At 47.0% G+C, this 13,314-nt stretch overlaps 1 protein-coding gene across 1 annotated transcript in view; it reads left to right on the top strand.

Moving 5' to 3' along the window:
- Positions 1-13,314, top strand: part of ulk4 (unc-51 like kinase 4) — a 585,662-nt gene that overhangs the window by 283,799 nt on the left and 288,549 nt on the right. Inside the window, exons 23-25 of the mRNA XM_085989398.1 lie at positions 2,784-2,840; positions 9,100-9,151; positions 12,257-12,351. Coding sequence (XP_085845524.1) covers positions 2,784-2,840; positions 9,100-9,151; positions 12,257-12,351 — 204 coding nt within the window. The remainder of the gene's footprint in view (positions 1-2,783; positions 2,841-9,099; positions 9,152-12,256; positions 12,352-13,314) is intronic.

The following is a 13,314-nucleotide window of genomic DNA, read 5'->3' as shown; positions in this document are numbered from 1 at the left end:
TTGCGGGCTGGCAGTTCTAGTTGTCGCAAGGCTGCTCAGTGAGGGAAGGTGCCAGTCTCTCAAAGCTTTGACTTGAACGCGAGTCCTATGATTTTTGATTTTGTGTTCATCAAAGTGAAGGATGTTAGTGTAGGCGAATGGAATTCTTCCCATTTCAGGTACCCGGTGTCAGTATAGAGCAATGCCAGGTACAGCACAACTCGATACAGAGCAAAATAACTCCCTCTACTCTGCCCCAACATTGTGCTTCAGCCCCACCCTCAGAATAGTACCCTAACTGCATCAATGTGACATTTATTTTCCATTTCCCCCCACCAGCTATCCTGTGGCTTCTCAGACTTGAGATTGCCAATTATAGCTGAATTAGGCAATGTTTTGTGCTGTTGGCCCATTAGGCGTTGCAGTGAGACTGCTCAAACTCAATTCACACACAACCCTTACAGTCAGCCCACCACAAACTTGCAGCTCCTCAATCTTGTTCCATTTGAACCCAGGTCACCGAGGTCAAAGATCAGTGTCCCATGTTATCCAAATCCTAATGCATATTTTTAAATTTCAGAATTTTTTTTTGTGTGTCTGTTATGCTTAGGGTTGAGAAGGATTGATATAAGATTCTGAGGGGGATTGACAAGGTTGATGCTGAGAGGCAGTTTCCCCTGGCTGGAGAGTCTAGAACCAGGGGTTACATAGAAACATAGATGATAGGAGCAGGAGTAGGCCATTCGGCCCCTCGAGCCTGCTCCGCCATTCAATGCGATCATGGCTGATCATCCAAATTCAGTACCCTGTCCCTGCTTTCTCCCCATATCCCTTGATCTCTTTAGCCTTAATAAATATATCTAACTCCTTCTTGAATATATTTAATGAATTGGCCTCAACTGCTTTTTGTGGTAGAGAATTCCACAGGTTCACCACTCTCTGGGTGAAGAAATTCCTCCTCATCTCTGTCCTAAATGGCTTACCCCTTATCCTTAGACTGTGACCCTTGGTTCTGGACTCCCCCACCATAGGGAACATCCTTCCTGCATCTAGTCTGTCTAGTCCTGTTAGAATTTTATAAGTTTCAATGAGATTCCCTCTCATTCTTCTAAACTCTAGCGAATATAAGCCTAATCGACCCAATCTCTCTCCGTACGTCATTACAGTCTCAGGATAAGGGGTCGGCTATTTAAGACTGAGATGAGGAGGAATTTCTTCACTCAGAGGGTTGTGAATCTTTGGAATTCTCTGCCCCAGAGGGCTGTTGATGCTGAATCGTTGAGTCTATTCAAGGCTGAGATCGATAGATTATTGGATTCTAGGGGAATCGAGGGATATGGGGATCGAGCGGGAAAGTGGAGTTGAAGTCAAAGATCAGCCATGATCTTATTGAATGGCGGAGCAGGCTCGAGGGGCCAAATGGCCGACTCTTGCTCCTAATTCTTATGTTCTTGTGTTCTTAAGAATCACAAGTCAAGTACTGCACAGGTCAGTTGCAGAGTCAAACCGTCTGTTCTGCCTAACAATGTATTTTAGCCCAATCTCAGACCCCTAACGCACAGTGTGTGTTTCCCACATCAGGCATCCTTATGGCCTGGAAGACTGACAATTTGTTGCCAATTGTGAGCTGCTTTAGTTTATAGACTGTTCCTCACAAAGAACTGGGCTAAACTTGTTTCACTTAAGACTTACATCTGGCATAGTGAAGAAAGTTTGATCCCACCAGTTTCGCCTGGTTTCAAATGCAGTTGAAAAGGTAGTGGGGAGGGTTGGGAGTTGAAATTTGCTGTCTGCAACAGTGCAAGATAGGCGATAGTGAAATCGGCAGCCCGTCTTACACCCTAACTGGGCTGTCGATTTCACTATCGCCTAATTTGCGCGACGCCAAAGTCGAGTTTCACCCCCAGTGTGTTTACTAATCCCATTACCCAATCCTTCTGTACCCAATAGTTTTAGGAAATGCCTTCTTTGTGTCTGTAAAGCACAGTTTATGACACCAGCTTGTTTTTGCAAACTGAGAAAGAAAGACAGACTTGCATTTCTACAGCGCCTTTCACAACCACCGAACGTCCCAAAGCACTTCACAGCCAATGAAGTACTTTTTTGAAGTGTAGTCACTGTTGTAATGTAGGAAACACGGCAGCCAATTTGCGCACAGCAAGCTCCCACAAACAGCAATGTGATAATGACCAGATAATTTGTTTTTAGTGATGTTGGTTGAGGGATAAATATTGGCCCCAGGACACCGGGGAGAACTCCCCTGCTCTTCTTCGAAATAGTGGCCATGGGATCTTTTACATCCACCTGAGGAGGCAGATGGGGCCTCGGTTTAACGTCTCATCTGAAAGACGGCACCTCTGACAGTGCAGCACTCCCTCAGCACTGCACTGGCGTGTGAGCCTAGATTTTTGTGCTCAAGTCTCTGGAGTGGGACTTGAACCCACAACCTTCTGACTCAGAGGCGAGGGTGCGGCCCACTGAGCCACTGCTCAGAAAGAAACCATTTGGAGTGTTTGTCCAGACCTGGATGCTTAAGAGTAATCTATTAAAAAGAAGCAAGTAAAACTTGCATCTGCGCAGCCCCTTATCACACCTCTCCGATACATCTCAACGCACTTGACGTACAATTCATTCATTTGAAGTGCAGTCACGGTTATGTAGGGAGACGTACATCATACAATCTTGTGTTCTGTACTGCTGAGCAGAGTGGGAGTGTTCGGGGAAGTTTAAAATTTGATGGTGATGCGATTTTTAAAAAAGTAACAGTCGCTAAGATTATGAATCATAAACAATCTATTTTTCAGATATTTAGACCCCAGGTTATCACTGAGGAATTTCTTGTCAACTGTGGAGCGTTGCTTGTAAGTAAAGGGTTACTAATTGCTGACTTTTCAAAGAAAGAATGAATTTGGATTTATATATCACACCAGGGATAATTATAACATTCTCAGGTTATCATAAACCACTTCGCAACCAATCAATTACTTTAGACGTGCAGTCAAATGCAGCAACCAACTTGTGCACAGCAAGGGTCCCACAAATACCAAATGAGATAAATGATCAATTAATCTGTGCTTCAGATTAGAAAGAACTGCTGTATTCTACATTCTAAAAGAAATAGGGTAAAATTAACTCCTCATTCATAATGAATGGGTGAAAATTTCTCGTTCTTTATTGCACAAGTTTATGAATTAACACACTCCAGCCAGCGTAAGTGCTGTGTAATTGCTGTTCGCATTAAGTACTTCTGCCGTGTAAGTTTGAGTGCTCACTGAATTCCTGACAGATCTGTACGATTTCCACGGCTGCATATAGTGACACCGTTATTCCCGGCCAGACTGGAGATGATTGGGTAATTCCCCATTCAATCTCGCTGGAGTGACTGCTGTCAGTGACTGGGATTGATTTGACGCACATGATTTGTATGTAACTAGCCTCCACTCATTGGATTTTTGCTGGCAACCTCACCCTGCTTTTATCGGGAGAAGTTGCTGCAGTTTTAATCATGAGTTCTGTATCCTCTAGTTCATAGAGACTCATTTTAAGTAGACTCTGTAGACTGTTTGCTGTGGTGCACTGTTTAAATAGACTCTGCAGAGTAAATAGACTGTTTTGTTGTTTGCTAAGTAAATAGTTTTTTGCTGTAAAATATACTGTTTGCTGAAAGTCTCACCCCGCCCCCAACTCCTTGACTGACACAGTGCAGCGCATTGACTGACGCAGTGCAGCGCATTGACTGACACAGTGCAGCGCATTGACTGACACAGTGCAGCGCATTGACTGACACAGTGCAGCGCATTGACTGACACAGTGCAGCGCATTGACTGACACAGTGCAGCGCATTGACTGACAGTGCAGCGCATTGACTGACACAGTGCAGCGCATTGACTGACACAGTGCAGCGCATTGACTGACACAGTGCAGCGCATTGACTGACACAGTGCAACGCATTGACTGACAGTGCAGCGCATTGACTGACGCAGTGCAGCGCATTGGCTGAAAGTGCAGCGCATTGACTGACGCAGTGCAGCGCATTGACTGACGCAGTGCAGCGCATTGGCTGACAGTGCAGCGCATTGACTGACGCAGTGCAGCGCATTGACTGACGCAGTGCAGCGCATTGACTGACACTGCAGCGCATTGACTGACGCAGTGCAGCGCATTGACGCAGTGCAGCGCATTGACTGACGCAGTGCAGCGCATTGACTGACAGTGCAGCGCATTGACTGACGCAGTGCCGCGCATTGACTGACGCAGTGCCGCACATTGACTGACGCAGTGCCGCGCATTGACTGACGCAGTGCCGCGCATTGACTGACGCAGTGCAGCGCATTGGCTGACACAGTGGTGTCCTGCAGTTTTCAGTTTATTCCCTAATTTTCCATGATACGGTGTTGGATTTTGTGAATAAACCTGAATCCTAAAGGCCCATTTCTAACTATGGAACTTTTAAATGCTTGGAATGGTTTCTACTTTTTGCAGTTACTGATTGGCAAATCCTTAGTTCTGCATAAAAATGAAAATGTGATTGCAAATTGCCTGAATACTTATAGTTCAGAATCATTTCAGTGCCGCCTCAACAGTTTTTTTAGATGCCTCCAAGCTGACATTAGCCTTGATTTAAATGGACATTGCCATATAAGTGGGACAGTGGGATTAGTTTGGGATTGATGCAGGGCTATGGGGAAAGCGGGACAGTGGGATTAGTTTGGGATTGATACAGGGCTATGGTGCTGCAGTGCATCTTGTAGATGATACACACTGCAGCCACGGTGCGCCAGTGGTGGAGGGAGTGACTGTTTCGGGTGGTGGATGGGGGGCCGATCACGCGGGCTGCTTTGTCCTGGATGGTGTCGAGTTTCTTGAACTGCACTCAGTCAGGCAAGTGGAGAGTATTCCATCCCACACTCCTGACTTGTGTCCTGTAGAGGCGTTGGTCTAGCAAACAGGATAGGCTGCATTGCCGCTGTCCTGCTGTATGTCAAGTCATAGAAATTTACAGCACAGAAGGAGGCCATTCGGCCCATCGTGTCTGTGCCGGCCGAAAAAGAGCTCTCCAGCCTAATCCCACTTTCCAGCTCTTGGTCCGTAGCCCTGTAGGTTCCGGCACTTCAAGTGTATATCCAAGTACTTTTTAAATGTGATGAGGGTTTCTGCCTCTACCACCCTTTCAGGCAGTGAGTTCCAGACCCCCACCACCCTCTGGGTGAGAAAAGTTCCCCATAACTCCGCTCTAAACCTCCGACCAATTACTTTAAATCTGTGCCCCTGGTTATTGACCTCTCTGCTAAGGGAAATAGGTCCTTCCTAGCCACTCTATCTAGGCCCCTCATAATTTTATACACCTCAATAAGGTCTCCCTTCAGCCTCCTCTGTTGCAAAGAAAACAACCCCAGCCGATCCAATCTTTCCTCATAGCTAAGATTCTCCAGTCCCGGCAACATCCTCGTAAATCTCCTCTGCACCCTCTCTAGTGCAATCACATCCTTCCTGTAATGTGGTGACCAGAACTGCACGCAGTATTCCAGCTGTGGCCTAACTAGTGTTTTATACAGTTCAAGCATAACCTCCCTGCTCTTATATTCTGTGCCTCGGCTAATAAAGGCAAGTATCCCGTATGCCTTCTTAACCATATATATTTCTTGAGGCTAAAGGGATATGGGGAGAAAGCAGGGACAGGGTACTGAGTTTGGATGATCAGCCATGATCTCATTAAATGGCGGAACAGGCTCGAGGGGCCGAATGGCCTACTCCTGCTCCTATCTTCTATGTTTCTATATTTCCTTTTTTGTTGTTTCACAGACAGGGAAATTCACTACCAACTCGGTGCTGAAATTTCCACAGTCTACTGTCACCAGAAACAAATAAAAGTCTGTTAATCAGCACTAAATCCCACTGGAACCCTGACCCATTCTCTTGGGTTGGAGATCGTTACACAGGCTGCGTGGGCTTCCGGGTCGGAGCGGGATCTACAACACAAAGAGGGAGCTCATCACTGCGAGGGAACAGGCATTGGCTGTGCAGCCACAGGACGCCCGGTACGGAGCCAGACGGTGGAGGAGGCAGCATAAAGGGGCTAAAGAGCCCAAAAGATTGTTTTTCCCAACTTTTAGACAGGCTCTGCATGAGCTGCTCACTGAGTATGTGGCTAATCAGCTGGTGAATTTGAAGTCACTCAGTTGTACCAAAACCATTTAAAAAAAGTATACCCTCCCTAACAGCACTGTGGGAGCACCTTCACCACACGGACTGCAGCGGTTCAAGGCGGCGGCTCACCTCCATCTTCTTGAGGGCAACTAGGGATGGGCAATAAATGTCGGCCTTGCCAGCGATGCCCATATCCCAGGAACTAATAATTTTTAAAAATGTGCATTTGTCATGAGATGCAGCCGCTGACCAAACGACATTCCAGCTTGTGTAAAGTAATGACTTTGAAATAGTGCCTTGGGATCTTTTACGTCTGTCATAAATCGCAACTTCTACAAGAAGTAACTCAGGAAGTACTACTGGACGGCCAGCTGAGGGCGCCGTCCGAGGAGTATAAATACTCGGGCGTGGGCCCAACTTGGCCAGAGACAATCTGGAAACAGGAAGCTAGTGACTACTAACTAGACCTCCATGTTTTGTTACAAGTCGATTAAAGCCTTGCTTTATGTTCAACCAAGTGCGTAGTGAGTCTTTATTATGTCAACGTCCACCTGAGAGAGCAGACGGGCTCTCGGTTTAACGTCTCATCTGAAAGACGGCACCTCCGACAGTGCAGCACTCCCTCAGTACTGACCCTCCGACAGTGCAGCGCTCCCTCAGTACTGCCCCTCCGACAGTGCAGCCCTCCCTCAGTACTGCCCCTCCGACAGTGCGGCGCTCCCTCAGTACTGCCCCTCCGACAGTGCGGCGCTCCCTCAGTACTGCCCCTCCGACAGTGCAGCGCTCCCTCAGTACTGACCCTCCGACAGTGCAGCGCTCCCTCAGTACTGCCCCTCCGACAGTGCAGCACTCCCTCAGTACTGACCCTCCGAAAGTGCAGCGCTCCCTCAGTGCTGCACTGGAGTGTCAGCCTAGAATTTTGTGCTCAAGTCACTGGAGTGGGACTTGAACCCACAACCATTCTGACCTTCAGAGGCGAGGGTGCTACCCAGTGAGCCACAGCTGACACTCATGAGTCATGGGTGACTAGCCATCCTTCTGAATGCAGTTAGCCACAACAGTCTGCATGAGTAGTTAGCAGAAGCCCATTAAGAGCTGCTTCACTCCGGATTGCCTGTTCACCTGCAACCTGCCAACGTTGTTGATTCCAGCAAGGTCTACCTCCCACTGAACCAGTCTTACGTCCCTTCTTAGGCAGTCCCTCGGAACCGAGGATGACTTGCTTCCACATTAAAAATGAGTTCTCAGGTGACTGATGAGTCCAATGCGGGACTGACAGTCTCTGTCACAGGTGGGGCAGACGGTGGTTGAAGGGGCAGGTGGGTGGGGTGCTTGGGTTGACGTGCGCTGCCTGCGCTTGGCTTCCGCTTGCTCCCGGCGAAGAGACTTGAGGTGTTCGGCGCCTTCCCGGATGCTTCTCCTTCACTTTGTGCGGTCTTGGGCCAGGGATTCTCAGGTGTCGGTGGGGATGTTACACTTTTTCAAGGAGGCTTTGAGGGTGTCCTTGAAGCGTTTCCTCTGCCCACCTGGGGCTCTCTTGCCATGTCGGCGCTCCGAGTAGAGCGCTTGTTTTGGGAGTCTCGTATCGGGCATGCGGACAATGTGACCCGTCCATCGAGCGTGGTCAAAGCTTCGATGCTGGGGATGTTGGCCTGAGCAAGAACACTGACGTTGGTGCGTCTATCCTGCCAATGGATTTGCAGGATCTTGCGGAGGCAGTGTTGGTGGTACCTCTCCGGTGCTTTGAGGTGCCGGCTGTACATGGTCCATGTCTCTGAGGCATACAGCAGGGCAGGTATCACTGCTGCCCTGTAGACCATGAGCTTAGTGCCGGGTTTGAGGTCCTGGTCTTCAAACACTCTCTTCCTCAGGCGACCGAAGGCTGCGCTGGCACACTGAAGGCGGTGTTCGACTTCGTCATCAACGTCTGCCCTTGTTGACAGTAGGCTCCCGAGGTATGGAAAGTGGTCCACGTTGTCCAAGGCCTTGTCGTGGATTTTGATAATCGGGGGGCAGCACTGTGTGGCGGGGGCAGCTTGGTAGAGGACCTTTGTCTTACGGATGTTTAGTGTAAGGCCCATGCTCTCGTACGCTTCGATGAAGGTGTTGACGATGGTTTGGAGTTTGACCTCTGAGTGAGTGCAGACACAAGCGTCGTCTGCATACTGTAATTCACTGAACCTGTACAGGAGTGCACACAGACACCGCAACTGTGAACCCATTTTGCCCGTGATCAGGGTATTGGCCCCTATAGTAACAACCTGGAAATTCTGCCCCGGGTCTTGTAGCAAAAGCCTTAAAGAGAAAATTAACAAAACCAGGCACTTGTAGTATTTTCTTGCTTAGATTTTCTTTACCCAAACTTTTCAAATTTTGTTAATTCTCCTGATTTTTATATTTTTCCCCTTAAGAGATTGTCTATGCATGCCAGATAAAAAATCTAGGTCAGCGTGTGTTTTTAAAGTTTCGGATAACACTGCTGTTTTTAGATCCTGACGTGGCAGTCATACCTAACTTTGCAGCACTTGTATCTTCCAGTTTGCGGCAGGTAGATTTGTTTCTCTTCAAAGTTTGCTGAGTTTACCAGCAATGCTGACACGAGAGCTCCGGCACTATTCACTGTTAACACGGGATGCCACTCGACTTCAAGGAGGAAGCTATCCTCTGGATCAAGTGCCTTGTCTCCTAAAAGCAGTGACAGAAAGAAAGACTTGCATTTATACGGCGCCTTCCACGACCCAAAGCACTTTACAGCCAATGATGTACTTTTTGAAGTGTGGTCACTGGTGTAATGACAGGACAGTCTCTGGAATATTTACGAATAATAAAAGTTTGAGAAATAAGTAATTTTTACTTTTGATAAATCTTATTCTATATAAAATTATAAATGCCTCTGTGTTTATAGCAAAAATAATGAGGACTGGTGGTTTCAAAGTATCTTTACATAACCTTTGTGTGTCGGTTTGTTTTCAGAGTCACATAAAATCTGTTGATTCTGGAGAAACAAATTTAGAAAGTGCAGTGGGTAAGTACATCATTTCAATGTTTTTTTTAAATGTCAATCCTATTTTTCCTCATTCGTTCAATTTCTTCATACAAACAGGATGTTGATGTCATACCTTGGTGGTCTGGGGGAGAAACCTGGAAACATTCTCAAATTAAGATAGTTGTGTCTTGAACATTCTAGTAACTCTCCCCTACCCTACTTTCTGCAAGGTTACAACCTTAGCATTTTGGCGCACGTCACGAGAAGCAGGTGTCTTTGTTGTTTATTGGTTCTCTCTTTATTGACAGAACAATTCGAGACGTTAAACCGAGGCCCCGTCCGCCCTCTCTGGTGGACATAAAAGATCCCGCGCCACTATTTTGAAGAAGAGCAGGGGAGTTCTCCCCAGTGTCTTGGGGCCAATATTTATCCCTCAATCAACATCACTAGAACAGATTATCTGGTCATTATCGAATGGCTGTTTGTGGGAGCTTGCTGTGTGCAATTTGGTTGCCACGTTTCCTACATTACTACACTTCAAAAAGTACTTCATTGGCTGTAAAGCGCTTTGGGACGTCCTGAGGTGGTGAAAGGCGCTGGAGAAATGCAAGTCTGTCTTTTCTTTTTGGTCTGGGAGGCTGGCAAGCAGCTGTCGATCTGAAGAATTCATTACTCCATTCAAATGACATGGAAACCCATAGGCAGGACCCGTAGAATTCCCCAGCACTTCACGACCAATTTATGTTCAACCAACTCTGCGGCATGAGAAAATAGATTCTGCGGCAAGTCAATCCAGGGCTGAGGCCCATTTCAGGTTAATACAATAAATAATTTATAACATGCACCTAAGATCTGCTGGGTCACAAGGTAAGTAACATTTCAGTCCTCTTCGGCCTGCTGCTGGGCTCCCCTCTCGTCTGAGTCTGGCCACTGGAGCAAGCCCAGCACCAGCTTCTTGGTATGTCCCCACGTTTGGGCCCCCTATAGACATGGTGGCAGGAAGCAGAGTTGGGAGGTTGGGAACATTCCCTTCTGCCCTATTTAGATTTGTTCTGTGCCTGCTCTGCGCCTCCCCCTTCCCTGAGGAAAGCCCTGGAAATCTTGGGGTAATGTAAATGGGACAGAGAACCGGCGCAGTAGGTCACCGTCACCGTTTTGCTGACCTGTGTGGCCAGAGAATGGATGCACCCCAAAGTCAAAGGTCAGAAAAATTGTCCCCAGTGACAGGGTCTCAGCAATAGTTTCATGGGTGTCGACCATGTTTATTACCTCACCAAATGCCTGTTCACCTTTGATGATGATAACCCAGTAAACAGCAGCCAATATTCTGGCATGGGTGGAGGATTGGCTATCTAATAGAAAGCAGAGAGTTGGAATAAATGGTTCATTCTCAGACTGGCAATCAGTAACTAGTGGTGTTCCGCAGGGGTCAGTGCTGGGACCCCAACTCTTTACAATCTATATTAACGATTTGGAGGAGGGGACCGAGTGTAACATATCAAAGTTTGCAGATGATACAAAGATGGGAGGGAAAGTGGTGAGTGAGGAGGACATAAAAAACCTGCAAAGGGACATAGACAGGCTAAGTAAGTGGGCAGAGATTTGGCAGATGGAATATAATGCTGGAAAGTGTGAGGTTATGCACTTTGGCAGGAAAAATCATAGAGCAAGTTATTATCTTAATGGCAAGAAACTGGAAAGTACAACAGTACAAAGGGATCTGGGGGTCCTGGTGCACGAAACACAAAACGTTAGTTTGCAGGTGCAGCAGGTGATCAAGAAGGCCAATGGAATGTTGGCTTTTATTGCTAGGGGGATGGAATATAAAAACAGGGAGGTATTGCTGCAGTTGTACAAGGTACTGGTGAGACCACACCTGGAATACTGCATACAGTTTTGGTGTCCATACTTAAGAAAAGACATACTTGCTCTCGAGGCAGTACAAAGAAGGTTCACTCGGTTAATCCTGGGGATGAGGGGGTTGACATATGAGGAGAGGTTGAGTAGATTGGGACTCTACTCATTGGAGTTCAGAAGAATGAGAGGTGATCTTATTGAAACATATAAGATTGTGAAGGGGCTTGATCGGGTGAATGCGGTGAGGATGTTCCCAATGATGGGTGAAACTAGAACTAGGGGGCATAATCTTAGAATAAGGGGCTGCTCTTTCAAAACTGAGATGAGGAGAAACTTCTTCACCCAGAGGGTGGTAGGTCTGTGGAATTTGCTGCCCCAGAGAGCTGTGGAAGCTACATCATTAAATAAATTTAAAACAGAAATAGACAGTTTCCTAGAAGTAAGGGGAATTAGGGGTTACGGGGAGCGGGTAGGAAATCGGACCTGAGGCTAGGTTCGGATCGGTCATGGCCCTGTGGGTGGCGGAGCGGGCCCAGGGGCCGTGTAGCCTGGTCCTGCTCCTACTTCTTGTGTTCTAATTCTGTGTTAGATTTCAGGAGATGGTTCTATTCACAGGGATTAGTGGAGACCTCGGGAACAGGCTGCCAGCTAGGGGTCCTTCAAGAGTAAATTGGGCCTGTTCCTGGCTGGGGTGGAGATCACCTCTTACAGAAGGTAAGTACTGCAGGAAATACAGGGACAGAGTGATCTCCTGGACGAGTTTCGATCGCCTAGATGGGTCGGAGAGGAATTTCCCAGATTTTTTCTCCCAAATTGGCCACTGGGTTTTTTATCTGGTTTTTCGCCTCTCCCGGGAGATCACATGGGTTCGGGTGGGATGGAGAGTGAAAGTAGATTTGAGGTTAGGATCGGATCAGCCATGATCTTATTGAATGGCGGAGCAGGCTCGAGGGGCCGATTGGCCTACTCCTGCTCCTATTTCTTATGTTCTTATGTTCTTAATACGGCTTCAGAAGGAAAAGAGCCTGGTTGGCCAGCCGAGCTGAAATAACACAAATCAGGGCAGACCGTGGATCAGCCTGCAACCTTCTGCTTTGATGCATGCTGGATTTAAGCAGTGACGCATCAGGAGGGACACAGTATCCTGTTTGTAAATGGAGAGTAAAATTTGAAAGAATGATAAAGACTTTCACTGTAATCTGATATGCAAGAAATATATTTAGCACGATCAGAAGGTGCACTTTTTAGATACAGTACTGTGATTTTTTCTTTTAATTTCAACTTTAGGTCAAACTGGTTCAGAAGAACTTATCCGAATCGTCTTCTCGTCATGGGAGGCCATTACTCAGCATCCAACACTACTGACTACCCATCATTCTACAGTAAGTATCAGCATGCATGTGTGTGTGTGTATCTCTGGGTTTTGATCCTGAAAGTATAGATGATTAATTTCGTAAAGCAGCCACGTGGTACAAAGATCACTGCGATGCCTCCGTCGATCTTCCAAAGGACATAGTCACCCCATACAGAGCCTTTTTCACAAGTCGCGGCTGTGGAAGCTCAGCAGAAGCACTCGGATAGAATACACGAACGCACTGGATAGCAATTAGGAACAGGAACTCTGGTTAATTTCCGTCTCGCTGGCCCAACGCGCGGAAGCCAATTGTCAGACCCTTGCTCCCACCCCGACTGAGATCAACTAGCTCAGCACGGCACAGGGATCAAACCGGGGACTTTCTGGGCCTCGATGGCTCAGCTGCTGTCACTGTCCTAATCAGCAGCATCATGGGCCGAACAGCAGCTCTTCACAGCTAATTGGTCAATTAAACGGCTGCGGCACTTTACCGCTCGCAGCCCAGCCCGCTGGAATGAAACTGGAAGATACTTGGAATCTCTTTCATATGAATGTCAGGTTTTCTTCTCCCTTACAAAGTGTCTCTTGTCACAATTGCGTGGACTTTTAGAAAACTTTTCGAGTATTGTGTGTTCTTTTCGATCATCGGAGAACGGACTTGAGAGAATTTGGACAGCCCTCCAAAAACTGCCGTGTGGTAAAGAATTATGATCACTGGCTTTTTGGTTGTTTTTGCCGTTCTTTCAGTTTAGGGGAATATTTTAATGTAAACAGTGGTTTAATTGGTGGGATAATTTACTGAACCCAAGAGCGTGGAAAAAAGCTGCAGTGCCTCAGCACACTTAAGAGGGAGTTTCAGCATCTGTTTCTCTTTAGTTTCAATCAGTAACAGCAACAATTATGGTTAACTTTAACATCCATTTGTTTTCCCCTCCCCTTTATTTGTAATAAGAAGGCAAAGGTTACATTTGTTTTATTGTGTTCAGGTGTC

The sequence above is a fragment of the Somniosus microcephalus genome, chromosome 5 (assembly GCF_052327205.1).
Source record: "Somniosus microcephalus isolate GS21.2 chromosome 5, FLI_Smic_1.0, whole genome shotgun sequence".
Lineage (NCBI taxonomy): Eukaryota > Metazoa > Chordata > Chondrichthyes > Squaliformes > Somniosidae > Somniosus > Somniosus microcephalus.
Note: the sequence above shows the minus strand (reverse complement) of the source record. Positions and strands in the feature narration are given on the sequence as shown.